The 17,779-nt window shown below is 37.2% G+C and overlaps 2 protein-coding genes across 3 annotated transcripts in view; both read right to left on the reverse strand.

The window, feature by feature from the left end:
• NEDD1 (NEDD1 gamma-tubulin ring complex targeting factor) overlaps positions 1-15,359 on the reverse strand; it is a 296,141-nt gene extending 280,782 nt beyond the window's left edge. The window contains exon 1 of the mRNA XM_055576697.1: positions 15,356-15,359. The gene's annotated coding sequence lies outside the window, so the exon portion shown is untranslated. The remainder of the gene's footprint in view (positions 1-15,355) is intronic.
• Positions 1-17,779, reverse strand: part of CFAP54 (cilia and flagella associated protein 54) — a 309,026-nt gene that overhangs the window by 187,161 nt on the left and 104,086 nt on the right. For both annotated transcript variants that reach the window (XM_055576675.1, XM_055576666.1), the window contains exons 27-30: positions 11,629-11,757; positions 9,839-9,953; positions 7,868-7,957; positions 6,680-6,806 (exon numbers count right to left, since the gene is read on the reverse strand). In XM_055576675.1, the coding sequence (XP_055432650.1) occupies positions 6,680-6,806; positions 7,868-7,957; positions 9,839-9,953; positions 11,629-11,757 (461 nt within the window). The remainder of the gene's footprint in view (positions 1-6,679; positions 6,807-7,867; positions 7,958-9,838; positions 9,954-11,628; positions 11,758-17,779) is intronic.

Raw genomic sequence — 17,779 nt, forward strand, 5'->3', positions numbered from 1 at the left:
AAACTAATCTGATTGGAATTGCATTAAACCAATAAATTAATTTGAGAATAATAGAAATCTTTACAATATTCCATCTGCTCATCAAGTAATGTACTATGTCTCTCCATTTATTCCAGTCATTTTTTTATACCTCTTAGAAAAGATGTTGGTCTTCTTTATATTAGCCTAAATCCCCTCACAATTTCTGATAAACTTAATCCTGTACTTCACAACAACAGAATCGTTTTTCCATTATACTTTCTAGTTGACATAGCAAAGCACTGATTTTTGCATCTACCCATCCTATGGAATTCTATTGTTAGTTCTGATAGTTTTTAGTTAACTTATTAAGTTAAAAATAATAATAATTTGCAGATATCAATCCTTCTATTTTCCAAGTACTTCACCTTGGAATTCACTTGGCAAACATTTTGGGGACCCTATCATATGATAATCACATGAATTCTAATCCTAATTTCTATTTCTTACTTTAAAGCACTGCCAATAATGTTCAAAATGATATTTTTTAATAAAAGATAGGAGGAATAATAGGTTTCTGTGTGGTACTGCATATTTTAACAGAAAATCTTCTTCTAATCCTAATTTGCTAGGAATTGCTGTTGCTGAACTTCATGATATGACTTTTCAACACAAAAGACTCCTTTGACTACTAGTGATAATTATATTTAGACTTCTTATGATATATTGTGGAGAAGGCAATGGCAACCCACTCCAGTACTCTTGCCTGGCAAATCCCATGGATGGAGGAGCCTGGTAGGCTGCGGTCCATGGGGTCGCTAAGAGTCAGACAGGACTGAGTGACTTCGCTTTCCCTTTTCACTTTCATGCATTGGAGAAGGAAATGGCAGCCCACTCCAGTATTCTTGCCTGGAGAATCCCAGGGACGGGGGAGCCTGGTGGGCTGCCATCTAGGGAGTCGCACAGAGTCGGCCACGACTGAAGCAACTTAGCAGCAGTAGCATGATATACTGAGAACAAAATCTACATTCTCACAGCTAAATTTATAAGCTAGTGCTTTATTTTGATTTTGTATATTTCTAAATAAAGTCAACCCCTAATTTTCTACTTTTTAATTCTATTTTTACACATGTGTTATCAGAGTCTGCTGTAAAAATGTACAAGGAAACAACAACTACATTCTGAAGTGTGTATGTGCTCAGTCATGTCCTACTCTTTGTGACCCCATGGACTGCACCCTGTCAAGCTCCTCTGTTCATGGAATTCTTCAGGCAAGAATACTGGAGTGGGTCACCATTTCCTACTCCAGGGGATCTTCCCCACCCAGGGATCAAATCCGAGATCTCCTGTGTCTCCTGCATTGGCAGGTAGATTCTTTGCCACTGGGCCACCTGGGAAGCCTGAAGTAGCTTTATGTAAAACAAAATTATTTGTTCCTATGAGAGAACTTGCTTAAAAAGTTTTTGATCTCTCCAAATTTTTTACTGCTTCAATAAATTCATATAATTAAAAATTTTCCAGATAATCATCACTTTAAGCTAGATTTTCAAACTGATTCATGTTAAATTACATAGTTTTCTAAAATTTAACAACTTCCAAATTTATGACTATTTTCTCTTTGGATTACTTACATTACACTTTTTCTTATTTTGTTGGCCAGAAAATTACCTAATTTATTCATATCTTCAAAGATTAAACCTAGCAGTTACCATTGGACTATTTTAAAACCAATTTATAATTGATTAATTTCGACTTATTCTATTTCTTCTTTCTACTGTCTTAGATTTATTTTATTTTACCAATTTCTCGAGTTCAATAAAAGCTAATTTAATTTTATTTTACTCTTTTAGTAAGTAACAGAAGCTTCTAAAGCTAAAAATTTGTTTTTACTGCTTTGAATACATTTGATATTGGGCTTCTCACTAGCATGATTTTCATGCTCTATACTTTTAAATTTATTTTTATATATTATAGTTATATACAATTATATATACCAGTCATTATTTTGTTATAATATTTCAGTTGTATTGCATGAATTGCATTGTATGAATGTGATCTTTACAAATTTTAGACTAGGTGATCTATTGAGATTTATTTTGCAGTTTAAAAATTACTTTTCTAAAATTTAATAAGTACTATAATATAAAGGGTGTTTAGTCTCAGCTGGCTATATATATTAAATTAATCTTATTAGTTATATACATTTTCTATGTCCTTATCTCTTTTTAAGTATCATGTTAAACTCTCAATATCATTATTTTCTATCAAATTAGCCTTCTTTTCATCAGTTATTTCCATATACTTTTATTTTTTGTTATGTAGAACATAAAAATTCATGAAATATCTTGATTGTGATTTATAAGCATTATTAATAGAATCACCAATGTGAAAAGTTAGCATTAAAAATAAGTAACAAAGAGATTACTTTTAAATATTTCCAAGACAAATAATTAAAATTTTAAAGAGAAAAAACCCTAAAGTTTAATCTAAATCCTTACACCAAAATAAATTCCATATGGATTAAAACACTAAATCTAAACTGTGAAACTAAAAAGTTGGAAGAAAATATTGCTGCATATTTGTCTGTTGAAGTAGAAAAAAAGTTTCTTCATGCAAAAATATGTCAAGCATACAAATACGAAAAGAAAACAGATATTACTAACAAAGTAGAGATCAAGGACTTACTTCTGCCCCGCTTCTGTATTTTTTGACTTGAAGAACATCCTAGAACATCTGCCCAGCCTTAAATGTTGAAATCATTACCTTTGACTTTAACTCACTTATACTGTTCAGGCTCCAAACTCATCTTTTTTTGTACCACTGGTCTCAAATACTTATTCTGTTTTCCTATTTCAGATTATCTATTCTTCTTCAGTTGGACCTCCATGGTCAGTCCTCCAAATTTTACTGCACACTGAAAGTGCCTTCTGATTTTCTTTGGTATCAAGAATATTATTTACAGCTTCCAAGGTTCTCATTTTGGCTATCATTTATTTAATTTGGTGGGACTTTCTAATTCTGTCCAGCTCTCTCATTACAATGGCCTGCTTTCATGTAATGAAAGCAATTTCCTCTTTCATCTTTTAAAAATACGAAGCACATGTATTTCAAGCTTTTGTTCTAATAAATGAAGTGCCTATTTTAGGAAGAATATTTTCCTGTAGGTTTTTATGAGACTGTTCCTCTTTGACATTTTTAAAGTAGATCTTGTGTTACTGATGTTTTTCCTACAATGAGATAGATTAGACCTATGCCCAGTTTTAAAATCAAAACCCAACTATTGGAAGAAAAGCTGAATTCATTTGGCATCTCTCATAACTAGTTGGCACAAAACACAATTTTCCTTGGGGGCAGAGAGAGCCATTTGGGCTTAGTGAATAAAAGGGTTAACTTTAAAGTTTTACTACTTCTATTTGAGGAACTCTATTCACATATACATATGGGAGCCCCAAGGAATGACTGCTTGCTACTGTAGAGAATTGGAAAAGCATAGTACATGGCCAAAACCAGACTTCAAAACCACACCATACACAAAAATAAACTCAAAATGGATTAAAGACTTAAAGGGAAGAACCTGAAACCATAAAACTCCTAGAAGAAAACAGGCAGTATGCTCTTTGACATGAATTTTAGCAATATATTTTGGAGATATGTCTCCTCAAGCAAGGGAAACAAAAGCAAAAGTAAGCAATCATTTTAACCTGTTAAAATGAGTTGTAAACACCTTAAAGAAAAAAAAGCATAAGTAAACAAATGGGACTACATCAAAGAGAGGGGGAAGGGGAATTACTGATGATAGCCCAAAGGCACAAACTTCCAGTTACAAGGTAAAGAACAACTAGGGATGTAATGTACAACATGATAAAGATAACTAACATGCATGCTACATGTTATAAATAAAAGTTTTTAAGCGGATAGATCTTAAGAATTCTCACCACAAGGAAGAAAATAATTTTTTCTGCTTTTCTTTTATTTTTTTAATCTTTTTTTTTTTTTTTACTTTACAATACTGTATTGGTTTTGCCATATACCAACATGCATCCGCCATGGGTGTACACGTGTTCCCCATCCTGAACCCCCCTGCCACCTCCCTCCCCATACCATCCCTCTGGGTCATCCCAGTGCACCAGCCCCAAGCTTCTTGTATCCTGCATCACACCTGGACTGGCGATTCGTTTCTTATATGATATTATACACGTTTTAATCCCATTCTCCCAAAGCATCCCCCGCTCCCTCTCCCACAGAGTCCAAAAGACTGTTCTGTACATCTGTGTCTCTTTTGCTGTCTCACATACAGGGTTGTCGTTACCATCTTTCTAAATTCCATATATATGCGTTTGTATACTGTATTGGTGTTTTTCTTTCTGGCTTACTTCACTCTGTATAATAGGCTCCAGTTTCATCCATCTCATTAGAACGGATTCAAATGTATTCTTTTTAATGGCTGAGTAATACTCCATTATGTATATGTACCACAGCTTTCTTATCCATTCATCTGCTGATGGACATCTAGGTTGCTTCCATGACCTGGCTATTATACACAGTGCTGCGATGAAAACTGGGGTACACGTGTCTCTTTCGATTCTGGTTTCCTCGGTGTATATGCCCAGCAGTGGGATTGCTGGGTCGTATGGCAGTTCTATTTCCAGTTTTTTAAGGAATCTCCACACTGGTCTCCATAGTGGCTGTACTAGTTTGCATTCCCACCAACAGTGTAAGAGGGTTCCCTTTTCTCCACACCCTCTCCAGCATTTACTGCTTGTAGACTTTTGGATCGCAGCCATTCTGACTGGCGTGAAATGGTACCTCATTGTGGTTTTGATTTGTATTTCTCTGATAATGAGTGATGTTGAGCATCTTTTCATGTGTTTGTTAGCCATCTGTATGTCTTCTTTGGAGAAATGTCTATTTAGTTCTTTGGCCCATTTTTTGATTGGGTCGTTTATTTTTCTGGAATTGAGCTGTAGGAGTTGCTTGTATATTTTTGAGATTAGTTGTTTGTCAGTTGCTTCATTTGCTATTATTTTCCCCCATTCTGAAGGCTGTCTTTTCACCTTGCTTAGAGTTTCTTTTGTTGTGCAGAAGCTTTTAATTTTAATTAGATCCTATTTGTTTATTTTTGCTTTTATTTCCAATATTCTGGGAGGTGGATCATAGAGGATCCTGCTGTGATGTATGTCGGAGAGTGTTTTGCCCATGTTCTCCTCTAAGATTTTTATAGTTTCTGGTCTTATGTTTAGATCTTTAATCCATTTTGAGTTTATTTTTGTGTATGGTGTTAGAAAGTGTTCTAGTTTCATTCTTTTACAAGTGGTTAACCAGTTTTCCCAGCACCACTTGTTAAAGAGATTGTCTTTTCTCCACTGTATATTCTTGTTTGTCAATGATAAGGTGTCCATAGGTGCGTGGGTTTATCTCTGGGCTTTCTATTTTGTTCCATTGATCTATACTTCTGTCTTTGTGCCAGTACCATACTGTCTTGACGACTGTGGCTTTGTAGTAGAGCCAGAAGTCAAGCAGGTTGATTCCTCCAGTTCCATTCTTCTTTCTCAAGATTGCTTTGGCTATTTGAAGTTTTTTTTTATTTCCATACAAATTGTGAAATTATTTGGTCTAGCTCTGTGAAAAATACCATTGGTAGCTTGATAGGGATTGCATTGAATCTATAGATTGCTTTGGGTAGTATACTCATTTTCACTGTATTGATTCTTCCGATCCATGAACATGGTATATTTCTCCATCTATTAGTGTCCTCTTTGATTTCTTTCACCAGTGTTTTATAGTTTTCTATATATAGGTCTTTAGTTTCTTTAGGTAGATACATTCCTAAGTATTTTATTCTTTTCGTTGCAATGGTGAATGGAATTGTTTCCTTAATTTCTCTTTCTATTTTCTCATTATTAGTGTATAGGAATGCAAGGGATTTCTGTGTGTTGATTTTATATCCTGCAACTTTACTATATTCATTGATTAGCTCTAGTAATTTTCTGGTGGTTTCTTTAGGATTTGCTTTTCTAATGTCGCATTTTTATGAGATGATGGATGTTCACCAAACCCACTGTGGTAATCATTTCATGATGTACATAAGCCAAATCATTATGTCGTCCACCTTAAAATTTATACAGTGCTGCATGTCAATCATATCTCAGTTAAACTGGATGAAAAAATTAAGTAAATAACTGGACCCCAAAGTTTGTGTGAGAGATGCTAATGGCCTAGAAATTCAATCATCCAACATGTCTCAATAGCAAAAGGGATAATTTATTTCCTACTAGAAATAAGAACACACTCTATTATTCTTTAGTTCAGGTGCACAAACATTTTTGTGTGTATTTATTTATTTACCCAAACACAGATACTCACTACCTTCTAAATGCCTGTTTTAACTGCATAGACTCCATTCTCTTTTTCATCCATCCTATATATCTTTTAGAGCTTCCCTGGTGGCTCAGATAGTAAAGAATCTACCTGGACCCAGGATGGACCCAGGTTCCATCACTGGGTCAGGAAAATCCCTGGGAGAAGGAAATGGCAACCTACTCTGGTATTCTTGCCTGGAGAATTCTATAAGTGGATGAGCTTGGTGGGCTACAGTCCAGGGGGGTCACAAAGAGGCAGACACAACAGAGCGACTAACTCATAATCACACCATATATCTTTAAGGAACAATTTTACTCATTTTTTAAAGTTGTTAATGCTAATCAAACAAATATTACAGTACCTTTTCAAGAAGTCATAGACAGGATTTGTTATCTCCACCATAGGTTGAAATTTTTCATCATGCATACATTTTTGCATAACTTGTGTAAAGAATTCCAGGAATCTAGGTCTCTGCTTAAATTTCATAACTGTGAAAACAAGAAAATTCATGTATAATCACCAATACACTTGGTTAATGGCATTGAAAGGATACTACTGCTATTAGTCATTTTGTTCTAACAGGCAAGTTTATTAACCTGCTTTTTTTTTTTGGCCTGTGCCATGCAGCATATGGAATCTTAGTTTCTCAACAAAGAATCAAATCCATGGTCCCTGCATTGGAAGCATGGAGTCTTAACCACTGGACTGCCAGGGAAGTCCCTTAATTTCTTTCTAGATTTCTTACTTTTTAAAAATGTATAGGAGTAAATATGGTGAGACTATTGTTTTCCTATGATCAAACAATCCTGTATAATCTAAATTTCATTTATTTTCCAAATATCTCGGTGTTTGAAAGATTTCCTAAAAGTTCCCTAACATACGACTGCTGCTGCTGCTGCTAAGTCACTTCAGTCGTGTCCGACTCTGCACGACCCCATAGATGGCAGACCACCAGGCTCCCCCATCCCTGGGATTCTCCAGAGAAGAACACTGGAGTGGGTTGCCATTTCCTTCTCCAATGCATGAAAGTGAAAAGTGAAAGTGAAGTCGCTCAGTCGTGTCCGACTCTTAGCGACCCCATGGACTGCAGCCTACCAGGCTCCTCCATCCATGGGATTTTCCAGGCCAGAGTACTGGAGTAGGGTGCCATTGCCTATGACTAGGTGGGGGTAAATATACTGCTGATAACTGCCAGAATAACTAGTCATCCTAATTTTTATTATATTTCACTCTGAGATAAACAATAATGCAGCTATTTCTTCACAGTTGAGCTTAAAAATCACTAACACATTGTTCAGTTCCTAGTTTTTGTAAGCTTCATAACAACACAACATCAATTACTGCCAAAATAAGTCAACGTAAAGGTTCCGCATTTTCAGATTTTAAATCAGGTACCTATTTTGGTCTCTTTCCTTACTTGACAATCAAGAGTCTGCTTTATTCTGAATGGGTAAGAACCTGAAATCTTCTGCCAACAACAGAATTCACGGAATGAAAGATCTTCAGCAGTAAGGTGAGCAAGCAACATATGTATGACAAGGTAACCTACCTTCTTTCACAGCACCTTTGACCGACCAGTTTAAAACTATAGGGTAAAGAAATATGGGATCTTCTGCTCCTGAGAGTTCAGTTGTAATATCTAAGGTTAAAAAGAATTAGCAAGTTGTTGGTTTTGTTTAATATCAATAACCAAAAATGAAAATCCTTTGGTGGAGGATGAAAAATAGGAAAATACCCAAGTAAACATTTTAGACGTCTTAAATTCTTGTCTTAAAATATAAATTACATATTTTTGAGATTTAAGAGATTCAATAATTCAATTATTTTCCTTTCATTTTTTCCCCTAAAGTCCAAGGAGTTTATTACCAAATAGGGGAAGAATCTCTAAAGCATGAATCTTTATTACTCAACAGCTATTGTCTATCAACAAATATCAGACACAGAAACCAGATTCTCAGTTTGATACTTTTTTTTCTGGCTGCACAGCATGTGGGATGCAGGAACTTAGTTCCCTGACCAGGCATTGAACCCACACCCCTGCATTGGAAGCATGGAGTTTTAACCACTGAACCACCAGGGAAGTCCCTAAGTCTTACATGTCTTAGTTATGAGACCTTGGGAAGTTACTTACCTTCTCTGTGCCTCCCTTTCCTTATCTTTAAAATGAAATAATAATAGTACCTTTTTCATATGGCTGTTATATAAGGACTATATAAGTTTTAATATGAATAAAACACTTAAAATAGTTCTTGGCACACAGAGAGCACTGTATAAAACTGTTATTTTTATTATTGTTTTGTTACTAAATCTATTGTTTAGCTCCTAACTTTACATTGTGCTCCTTAGTGAAATGTGGAGGGGGTGATAATATGAAAATAAGTAATTCACATCTCCAGAACCCTTCACACTTCCAGAACCCTTTCTATAATTTAAGGAATTATAATTTTTATATGTAACCAGACAATTACAGCTTTCCCAAAACTAGGTTTATAGGTTATGTGAATAATAGAGCATTGGGTTCAATTCATAAGTTCAGTTGGAAACAGAGACATGGAGTGTGTTTAAATAAAGTGAGAGATTCAAGTCAGGGAATTCTGAAACAGTACAACCACCTATATATAACCGAGGCACAGAGTAAGACAGATGAGATGGGGACACAGAATTCTACAAGGGTAGTGACTTCCCAAAAACCAAGGGGCCAAAAGTGCAACCTTCTAATGAGAGAAACTTAGGTACTCTTTTGTTCTTCTAGAAGGTCTGAAGTGCTGCTTCTTAAAAATGTGAGAACAGTTGTCATCACCAGAAAGTAAATCAATTTCTTAATCAGATTTCCCAGATGCAAACTCCAAAACTCCAATCATCGTGTCAGCATTTTGGTCTATTACTAAATTACAATACAGCCCAATGACCTAAAATCAGTGTTTCACTTGAGTGTTTCACATGGTTCAAATCACTCGTATATTAACACCTCTCATGCTATCCCTTTCTTTCTCAGTTACATTTCTGCCTTCAGAACAGTGATTCTCAATGTTGTGTTCCCCTTCTACAATACATTTGCCAACACTTGTGTCACAGCTGGGGCTGGTGGGGGTTGTGGGTAGGGGAGACAGTCCTGAGGGGATGGTGTGCTATGCATCTCTGGACAAAGGCCAGAGATGCTGTTTTACATCCACAATGCCTAAGACAGTCCCCCACAGCAAAGAATTATCTGGCCCAATTTGGCAATATTGTCGAGGTTGAGAAACTCTGCTTTAGAATGAGAAGCTTTAAGCTCAAATCCAAGCCAACTATGTAATCCTAAATAAACCGCTTAATCTTTATGAGCTACATCTGTAAAAATCAGGTTAGCAATCCCTTATTAACAGAGTATTGTTAGGATTAAGGACATAATGTAAAAGCACTGCATAAACCTTAAAGGGCTTACCAAATGCTAATCTCATTCTAATCCTTTTAACAAAATATTTTCTTATTTAAAAAAAATGCTAAACAGAAGTATACAGAAAGAAAAATAATAGATTACATTGCTTTGTCAGTTTGAGTAGATGTGTCTCCAATAAAACCAGCTGTTCATTTATTTTTTCAGGTACTAATACCTGCTGTGGCTTCTTATTCTTGCAAGACTTCTTGGAAGAACCCTAGAAACATTGGTTAAATGTCAGGACGTATTTCAATATGTTTCAAGAATTGTCATTTTCAAATAACATTCTTTAAATTATGTTCATACTTTCATACTTGGTAGACCAACTTATGAATCTACATGGCTAAATGTACTAATAATTAATTAATAACAACCCATTGTAGTCTAACTAAATGCCAGACACAATATGAAGTGTTTTATGGAGGTTGACCAAAATAGTTCTTCTATTCCCTTTCCCTTCCTCCCATAACTTCTACTCCCCTAAGCAGCCCGTTCCCCGCTACACACACCCTTTTGAGAGCACTTGCAGATACAGCTCTCAAAATCCTCAAAAGAAAATGCTTTCAGAAATGTATCCTTTTCTTTCCTTCCTTTTTTTTTTTTTCCTTGCCCCAGAGGGAGCTTCATTACAACTAAGCTAATTGCTTTTGCTACTTTGCCTTTCATTGAACATAACATGATCAGTAATTAGTGGATTAAGAATTGGTGGGTCTGCACTCAGGCTCCCCACCATGTTTTCAACTGTCTGAGCCTGAGAACTGACTGGTTCATGTCTCCCACTCTCTGAAAAAATAGACCTCCCAAGGTCTTTTGGCTTTGAGGGACCCCAGATGCTTATAATGATTCCTGGCTTCTATAAACTAGATACTAGATTCTCAATCCCCACAGTCTTACTCTGAAAGAAGTATCACAACCTGCTGCAGGACTAAAGGCTCCAAGGAAAGAGGGATGGGGTCCTGTCCTGCCGTGATGCGAAGGGGCAGGGCCCTAAGTCAAGGCCTCAGTGACATGAAGGGGCTGGCTGATGGATTCTGAGAGTGGACAACACTTGGTGAAGAAAAAATCCTCAAGTCACTTTCAGCTTAATCAAAACTTTCTCTAGAATCCCCACACACACCCCAAAAAGTACTATGGCTAAAAATATTCATCCAGGGAAACTATGGGATTTTTCTCAAGCTTTTTCCACATATAATAGAGATAGAGCTACTCCAATTGAAACAGGCTTAGGGGTCATAGTCTCAATCCCAATCCTGATCACAAAAGAGGCTGCAAGCAGTTCCCAGTACACTTCAGAAACCAGATAAACTAAGCAATGTTTCAAAATTTGATCTACCTACAAAATCATTTAACCACATACTTTCAAGAAAAGGCAATAAAGATCTAGTAAGACCCATGCTTGGAGTCAGCATGGGTCTTACTTAAAAGTTATCTCAAACATTAGAAGCCTCATAAGGAAGACAATGTAAGTGTCACAAGAAGTTCAGGAAATCTACTTGGGGCAGAGCAAAAAGCTCTGACATATTTACTGCATTCAGTGACCCACCGAAAATAATAAAAGTCTTCAGTCTGGGAGAGACCTTTGAGGGCTTTCAGTCTAATGTCCAACTGGGTATAAGAAGCTCTCTATCAACACCTAACTGATCATCAATACTAGAAACAGGGGGCTATTCAATATTCTAGCATACAGACCTTTTCATTTTCTGGATAGTAATTAAAATTGAAAGAAAAGGAAGGAAAAAAGAAGCTCTTCACTATACATTCATCTTCTTTTATGTAAATATGACAAACTAAAAACTGATCAATTATCTAACATATTTACTAACACTACATGACCTCTCATAAAATTCAAATAATGTATGTTTAAAGATGAGACACAAAGAACAAACAATTACCTCGTCTTGCATTTCCTCTAGGTCTGTAGTACCAAATAGAGATTTGCAACCTGATGAGATGTCCAACACCTTTTTTCCATAATTTATAATCATTACTGCCAGGTCATATTCCTTCCATGAACGCAGAATCTGATTAAAAATATTAATTATCTCTGTTGGAAATTCACATCTATTTTCAAGTGCCATGTATCACCTTCTGGAAATTCATAAGTTTCATGTTTTGGATGTAATGCCCCTGTTTTTGCTATGTAAGCATACCTCCAGACCATATTTCTCTAGAATTCAAACTGTATGATTTCAGTATTTTAAATAAAGGACCAAAAACAAACAAACAAATGAAAAACCAGGAATCTCATCAGTAACGAATTCTTGGTATCTCTGGGGCTTCCCTGGTAGCTCAGATGGTAAAGAATTCACCTGCAATACGGGAGACCTGGATTCGATCCCTGGGTTGGGAAGATCCCCTGGAGGAGGGCATGGCAACCCACTCCAGTATTCTTGACTGGAGAATCCCCATGGACAGAGGAGCCTGGTGGGCTACAGTCCATGCGGTCACAAAGAGTCAGACACAACTGAGTGACTAAGCACAGCACAGCACAGCTGGGACATACATCTTTTGGTATAGTAAGCTAACTATTAAAAAACATTTCCACTTAAAAGAGCCACGCTAAAACAAAATCATTCTTAAAGGCCATGTAACCACCACTTCTTGTCTTGGGTTGTTTTCTTTGTGAAATGACATAATTACTGACCTCATGACATCTTGGGGAACATTTTTAGCTGTGAATGATATACATGACCTTCGTGTTGAACTAGAATGGAGATCAGCTGGTTTGGGCAGATTCTCCATGAGCCCTGGAAAGCACACGCTGTACTCAGAATATAAGAAGGAGCCACTCTGCCACCCAGTCTCATCCGCATTCCTGGTTACAAACTGTTATCTGGCCTCCTCTAGCCTGGTCCTTACCTCCCTCTCCATTGTCATCTTCCAGTATTCATCTCCTTGTGTTGTACTTTCAGCTTACAAAATATTGAATCAAGTATCAATCCTGATACTCACCGTGGTGTCAGGACTTCATGCCTCCCTACAGGGGAGGTTTATCCCAGAACAGCTTTCCCTCCTTATTTATACAGCTTTACCTGGTCATTAAAACCTGGGCTCTAACATTAACCCAGGAAAGCTTCCCTGGCCTACAATCTGATTTGCATAGACCCTGCTCTAGCAAGGGATCACACAAGGGGACACATTCACCATGAACCCCCAGGGAAACTCTCTTAGGGTATAAATAAGTCTGTATGAACTTATCTGTAGATGTATTCTGTTAGGTTGAATAGGTTAGTATTTAAGATAACTGGATTCTTTACCACTACTGGTCAGTGGTAAAGAAACTTCCTGACAAGCAGGAGACATGGTTTCAATCCCTGAGTCAGGAAGATCCCCTTGAAAAGGAAATGGCAACCCACTCCAGTATTCTTGCCTGGGAAATCCCATGGACAGAGGAGCCTGGTGAGCTGCAGTCCATGGGGTCACAAAAGAGTTGGACACAACTTAGCGACTAAACAATAACAATTTAAGATAGGTAACAACTGTGACTTCCCAGGAAGTGAAGGATATATAAGTGGCTGAAAAGCAGTGAGTGCCTGCTTATATCTGATAAGACCTACCTAAAAACATCTATTTCTGCTTTATTGACTATGCCAAAGCCTTTAACTGTGTGGATCACAATAAACTGTGGAAAATTCTGAAAGAGATAGGAATACCAGACCACCTGATCTGCCTCTTGAGAAATTTGTATGCAGGTCAGGAAGCAACAGTTAGAACTGGACATGGAACAACAGACTGGTTCCAAATAGGAAAAGGAGTACGTCAAGGCTGTATATTGTCACCCTGTTTATTTAACTTATATGCACAGTACATCATGAGAAACATTAGACTGGAAGAAACACAAGCTGGAATCAAGATTGCCGGGAGAAATATCAATAACCTCAGATATGCAGATGACACCACCCTTATGGCAGAAAGTGAAAAGGAACTCAAAAGCCTCTTGATGAAGGTGAAAGAGGAGAGTGAAAAAGTTGGCTTAAAGCTCAACATTCAGAAAACAAAGATCATGGCATCCGGTCCCACCACTTCATGGGAAATAGATGGGGAAACAGTGGAAACAGTGTCAGACTTTATTTTTCTGGGCTCCAAAATCACTGCAGATGGTGATTGCAGCCATGAAATTAAAAGACGCTTACTCCTTGGAAGGAAAGTTATGACCAACCTAGATAGCATATTCAAAAGCAGAGACATTACTTTGCAAACAAAGGTCCGTCTAGTCAAGGCTATGGTTTTTCCTGTGGTCATGTATGGATGTGAGAGTTGGACTGTGAAGAAAGCTGAGCACCAAAGAATTGATGCTTTTGAACTGTGGTGTTGGAGAGGACTCTTGAGAGTCCCTTGGACTGCAAGGAGATCCAACCAGTCCATTCTAAAGGAGATCAGCCCTGGGATTTCTTTGGAAGGAATGATGCTGAAGCTGAAACTCCAGTACTTTGGCCACCTCATGCGAAGAGTTGACTCATTGGAAAAGACTCTGATGCTGGGAGGGACTGGGGGCAAGAGGAGAAGGGGACGACAGAGGATGAGATGGCTGGATGGCATCACTGACTCAATGGACATGAGTCTGCGTGAACTCCGGGAGTTGGTGATGGACAGGGAGGCCTGGCATGCTGAGATTCATGGGGTCGCAAAGAGTCGGACATGACTGAGCGACTGATCTGATCTAATGCAAGTGCTAAGAACTAAAACTATTTCTGTAAGACAAGGGGAGTGGTGTTCAACTAATGCTGACTATGGGACAGAATGTGGGAAGGAAAACGGTGAAACAAACTTTACAAAGGCAGTAGGGGTTTAGGCCAAGTAGTGCCTTGAATACCAAGTAAAACAGCCCAACTCATCGTAAAATTGATATGAGAGGGAATGAGATTTGTTACTAGAAAACAGAAATGAGATAACATTTGCACCTTATTCACCTTTGCTTTCCAACATATTTGGTTTATAGACAACTGTGCAATCTTTTCCCCTTGTTTTAATATGCCAGTGGAAAATACTAAATGAGAATGAATTTTTTCCAATCAAAAGAAAAAGAATTTAAAAAAAAAAAGAAAAAGAAAACCAGTGCTATTTAATATACCAAATGACAAACAGAAATTTTTAAAATGTGCCAGATGTTTGGCATAATAAATTTTTTTAACAACTCAAAAATAATGAAACACAAGACAACATATCTCAGAAGTGGCACTTTATTTAGAATTCTGATAACTTTTAGAAAAAAAAATACTGCTACTTAAAGAAGAAAGATTGAACCATCTGGAAAGATTACCAAGCTTTAAAACATAACAGAGAAAAGAAACAGGGTTATTTGACTAACTGGGCTTTACATGTCCTAAGAGAAAATCTATAGAAAATATATATTTATATCAAATGAATACCTCATATCTGGGATTGAGTAGTCAGGTTTCTTGGTCTATTCGTCAGGCTGGAAGAAACTTATGAAATGATGATTCTCCCAGCCTATCAATTTGTGAAAAAAATCAGCTCTAGTATCAAAATTCTGACATTAATATTGGGTTGGCCAAAAAGTTCATTCGGGCTTCAAATGCTCTTTCAGGAAACTCAAACTTTTGGCCAAGCCAATAAATCAGTCAGTTCAGTCACTCAGTTGTGTCCGACTCTTTGTGACCCCATGTACTGCAGCATGCCAGGCCTGTAGCACCAACTCTGGGAGCTTGCTCAAACTCATGTCCATCGAGTGAATGATGCCATCCAACAATTTCATCCTCTGTTGTCCCCTTTTACTCCTGCCTTCAATCTTGCCCGGCATCAGGGTTTTTTCCAATGTCAGCTCTTTGCATCAGGTGGCCAAAGTATTGGAGTTTCAGCTTCATCATCAGTCCTTCCAATGAATATTCAGGACTGATTTCTTTTAGGATGGACTAGTTGGATTTGCAGGACTAGTTGGATCTCCTTGCAGTCCAAGAGATTCTCAAGAGTCTTCTCCAACACCACAGTTCAAAGGCATCAATTCTTTGGCACTCAGCTTTCTTTATGGTCCAACTCCCACATCCATATATGACTACTGGCAAAACCATAGCTTTGACTAGACGGACCTTTGTTGACAAAGTCATGTCTCTGCTTTTTAATATACTGTCTAGGTTTGTCAGAGCTTTTCTTCCAAGGAGCAAGTGTCTTCTAATTTCATGGCAGCAGTCACCATCTGGAGTGATTTTGGAGCCCCCCAAAATAAAGTCTGTCACTGTTTTCATTGTTTCCCCATCTATTTGCTATGAAGCGATGGAACCAGATGCCATGATCCTAGTTTTTTGAATGTTGAGTTTTAAGCCAGCTTTTTCACTCTCCTCTCTCTCTTTCAAGAGGCTCTTTAGTTCCTCTTCACTTTCTGCCATAAGAGTGGTGTCATCTGCATATCTGAGGTTATTGATATTTCTCCCAGCAGTCTTGATTTCAGCTTGTGCTTCATCCAGTCCAACATTTCTCATGATGTCCTCTGCATATAAGTTAAATAAGCAGGGTGACAATATACAGCCTTGATGTACTCCTTTCCTGATTTGGAACCAGTCGGTTGTTCTATTCCAGTCCTATACATAGGTCCTTCGTGACCTACATATAGATTTCTCAGGAGGCAGGTAAGGTGATCTGGTTTTACTATCTCTTTAAGAATTTCCCACAGTTTGTTGTGATCCACACAGTCAAAGGCTTTGGTGTAGTCGATAAAGCAGAAGTATATGTTTTTCTGGAACTCTCTTGCTTTTATGATCCAACGGATGTTGGCAATTTGATCTCTGGTTCCTCTGCCTTTTCTAAATCCAGCTTGAATATCTGGAAGTTCATGGTTTATGTACTGTTGAAGCCTGGCTTGGAGAATTTATTATATAATTCCTGCCTCTGTGAATATCTTGTATGCCCCAAAATTCAATATATTCAAAACTTATTATCTTTTCCCCCTTTCTTACTCAGGGTTCAACAAACTGCATTCACCCAACTGTCTAGACATCTGGATTATTGGGGACTCTTCCCTCTCCCTCCCCAATCCCCCTCTATTCAATTCCATCTGATAAACAACTCTTGAAACATTTTCAATTCTATCTCCCATTTTTCCACACTAGCTTCATTTATCATCTCTTGCCTTCTAACTCATTTCCTGCCTCAGGTCTTATTCTCCTCTAATGATTAGCTGTTGCGCAACCAGAATAATTTCTTTTTTCTAAATGCAAATTTCATTACAGCATTCCCAGGTTTGAAACCCTTCGATGGCTCCTATCTGACCTCATTAGATGGCCATTCATTGTCTGGTACTGGTTCACTGTTCCACTTTTTAAGCTGACCGAAATATTTAATCATATCCTCCATAATTAAAAATCAGTATGATTCTTCTTTTCCCAAACTATGAAATTATTTCCTATTTTCATATTGATTACTATCTGAGACAATCAATGTTAATAATCCTGCATCTGTTGTATTTTCAAAAACTACTTGCCTTGAAGCTTATTTATAGTGTCTTGCCATAAACAATTATTTTTTACTTATCATGTAATCTATTTATCTACTTTTCTGGTACCTTTTGAATTTTGTGCCCTGTTATAGAAGGTCTCCCATGATTTCAATGCCAACCAAATATCCTCAAATCCACCTGGACTTCATTTTGCTTATGGTATGAGAAAGGACTCTGGCTTTGTTTATTCTCAAATGAATAGTCAGTAATATCGGCACCTTTTATTAATAAATTATCACTTTCTCAATGAACCTAAATGCCACCTTTGTCTTATATTAAGTCCTTCCTTTGACCCAGGGCCAGTTTTTCCTAGAATCTCTATTCTATTCCACTGATCTATTTGCCCATTACTCTGTTAAGACCATTTTTCACTGGAGTGAACTTTTGGTAAATTTTAATACCTACTGAGAACTTCTAAATAATTCTAATCAGTTTCAAGGAAACATCATTGGGATTCTGATTAAGGCTGCATTGCATGTAAATATTATTTTAGGAAACATTTATTTTACTATTACAGTAAGTCTTCTTATTCAAGAACTTGGTGTGGCCTGCCATATGTGCAGATCTTATTTTATGTCTTTCAATAAGATTTC

This window comes from Bubalus kerabau, chromosome 1 (assembly GCF_029407905.1).
Source record: "Bubalus kerabau isolate K-KA32 ecotype Philippines breed swamp buffalo chromosome 1, PCC_UOA_SB_1v2, whole genome shotgun sequence".
NCBI classification, from domain to species: Eukaryota; Metazoa; Chordata; class Mammalia; order Artiodactyla; family Bovidae; genus Bubalus; species Bubalus kerabau.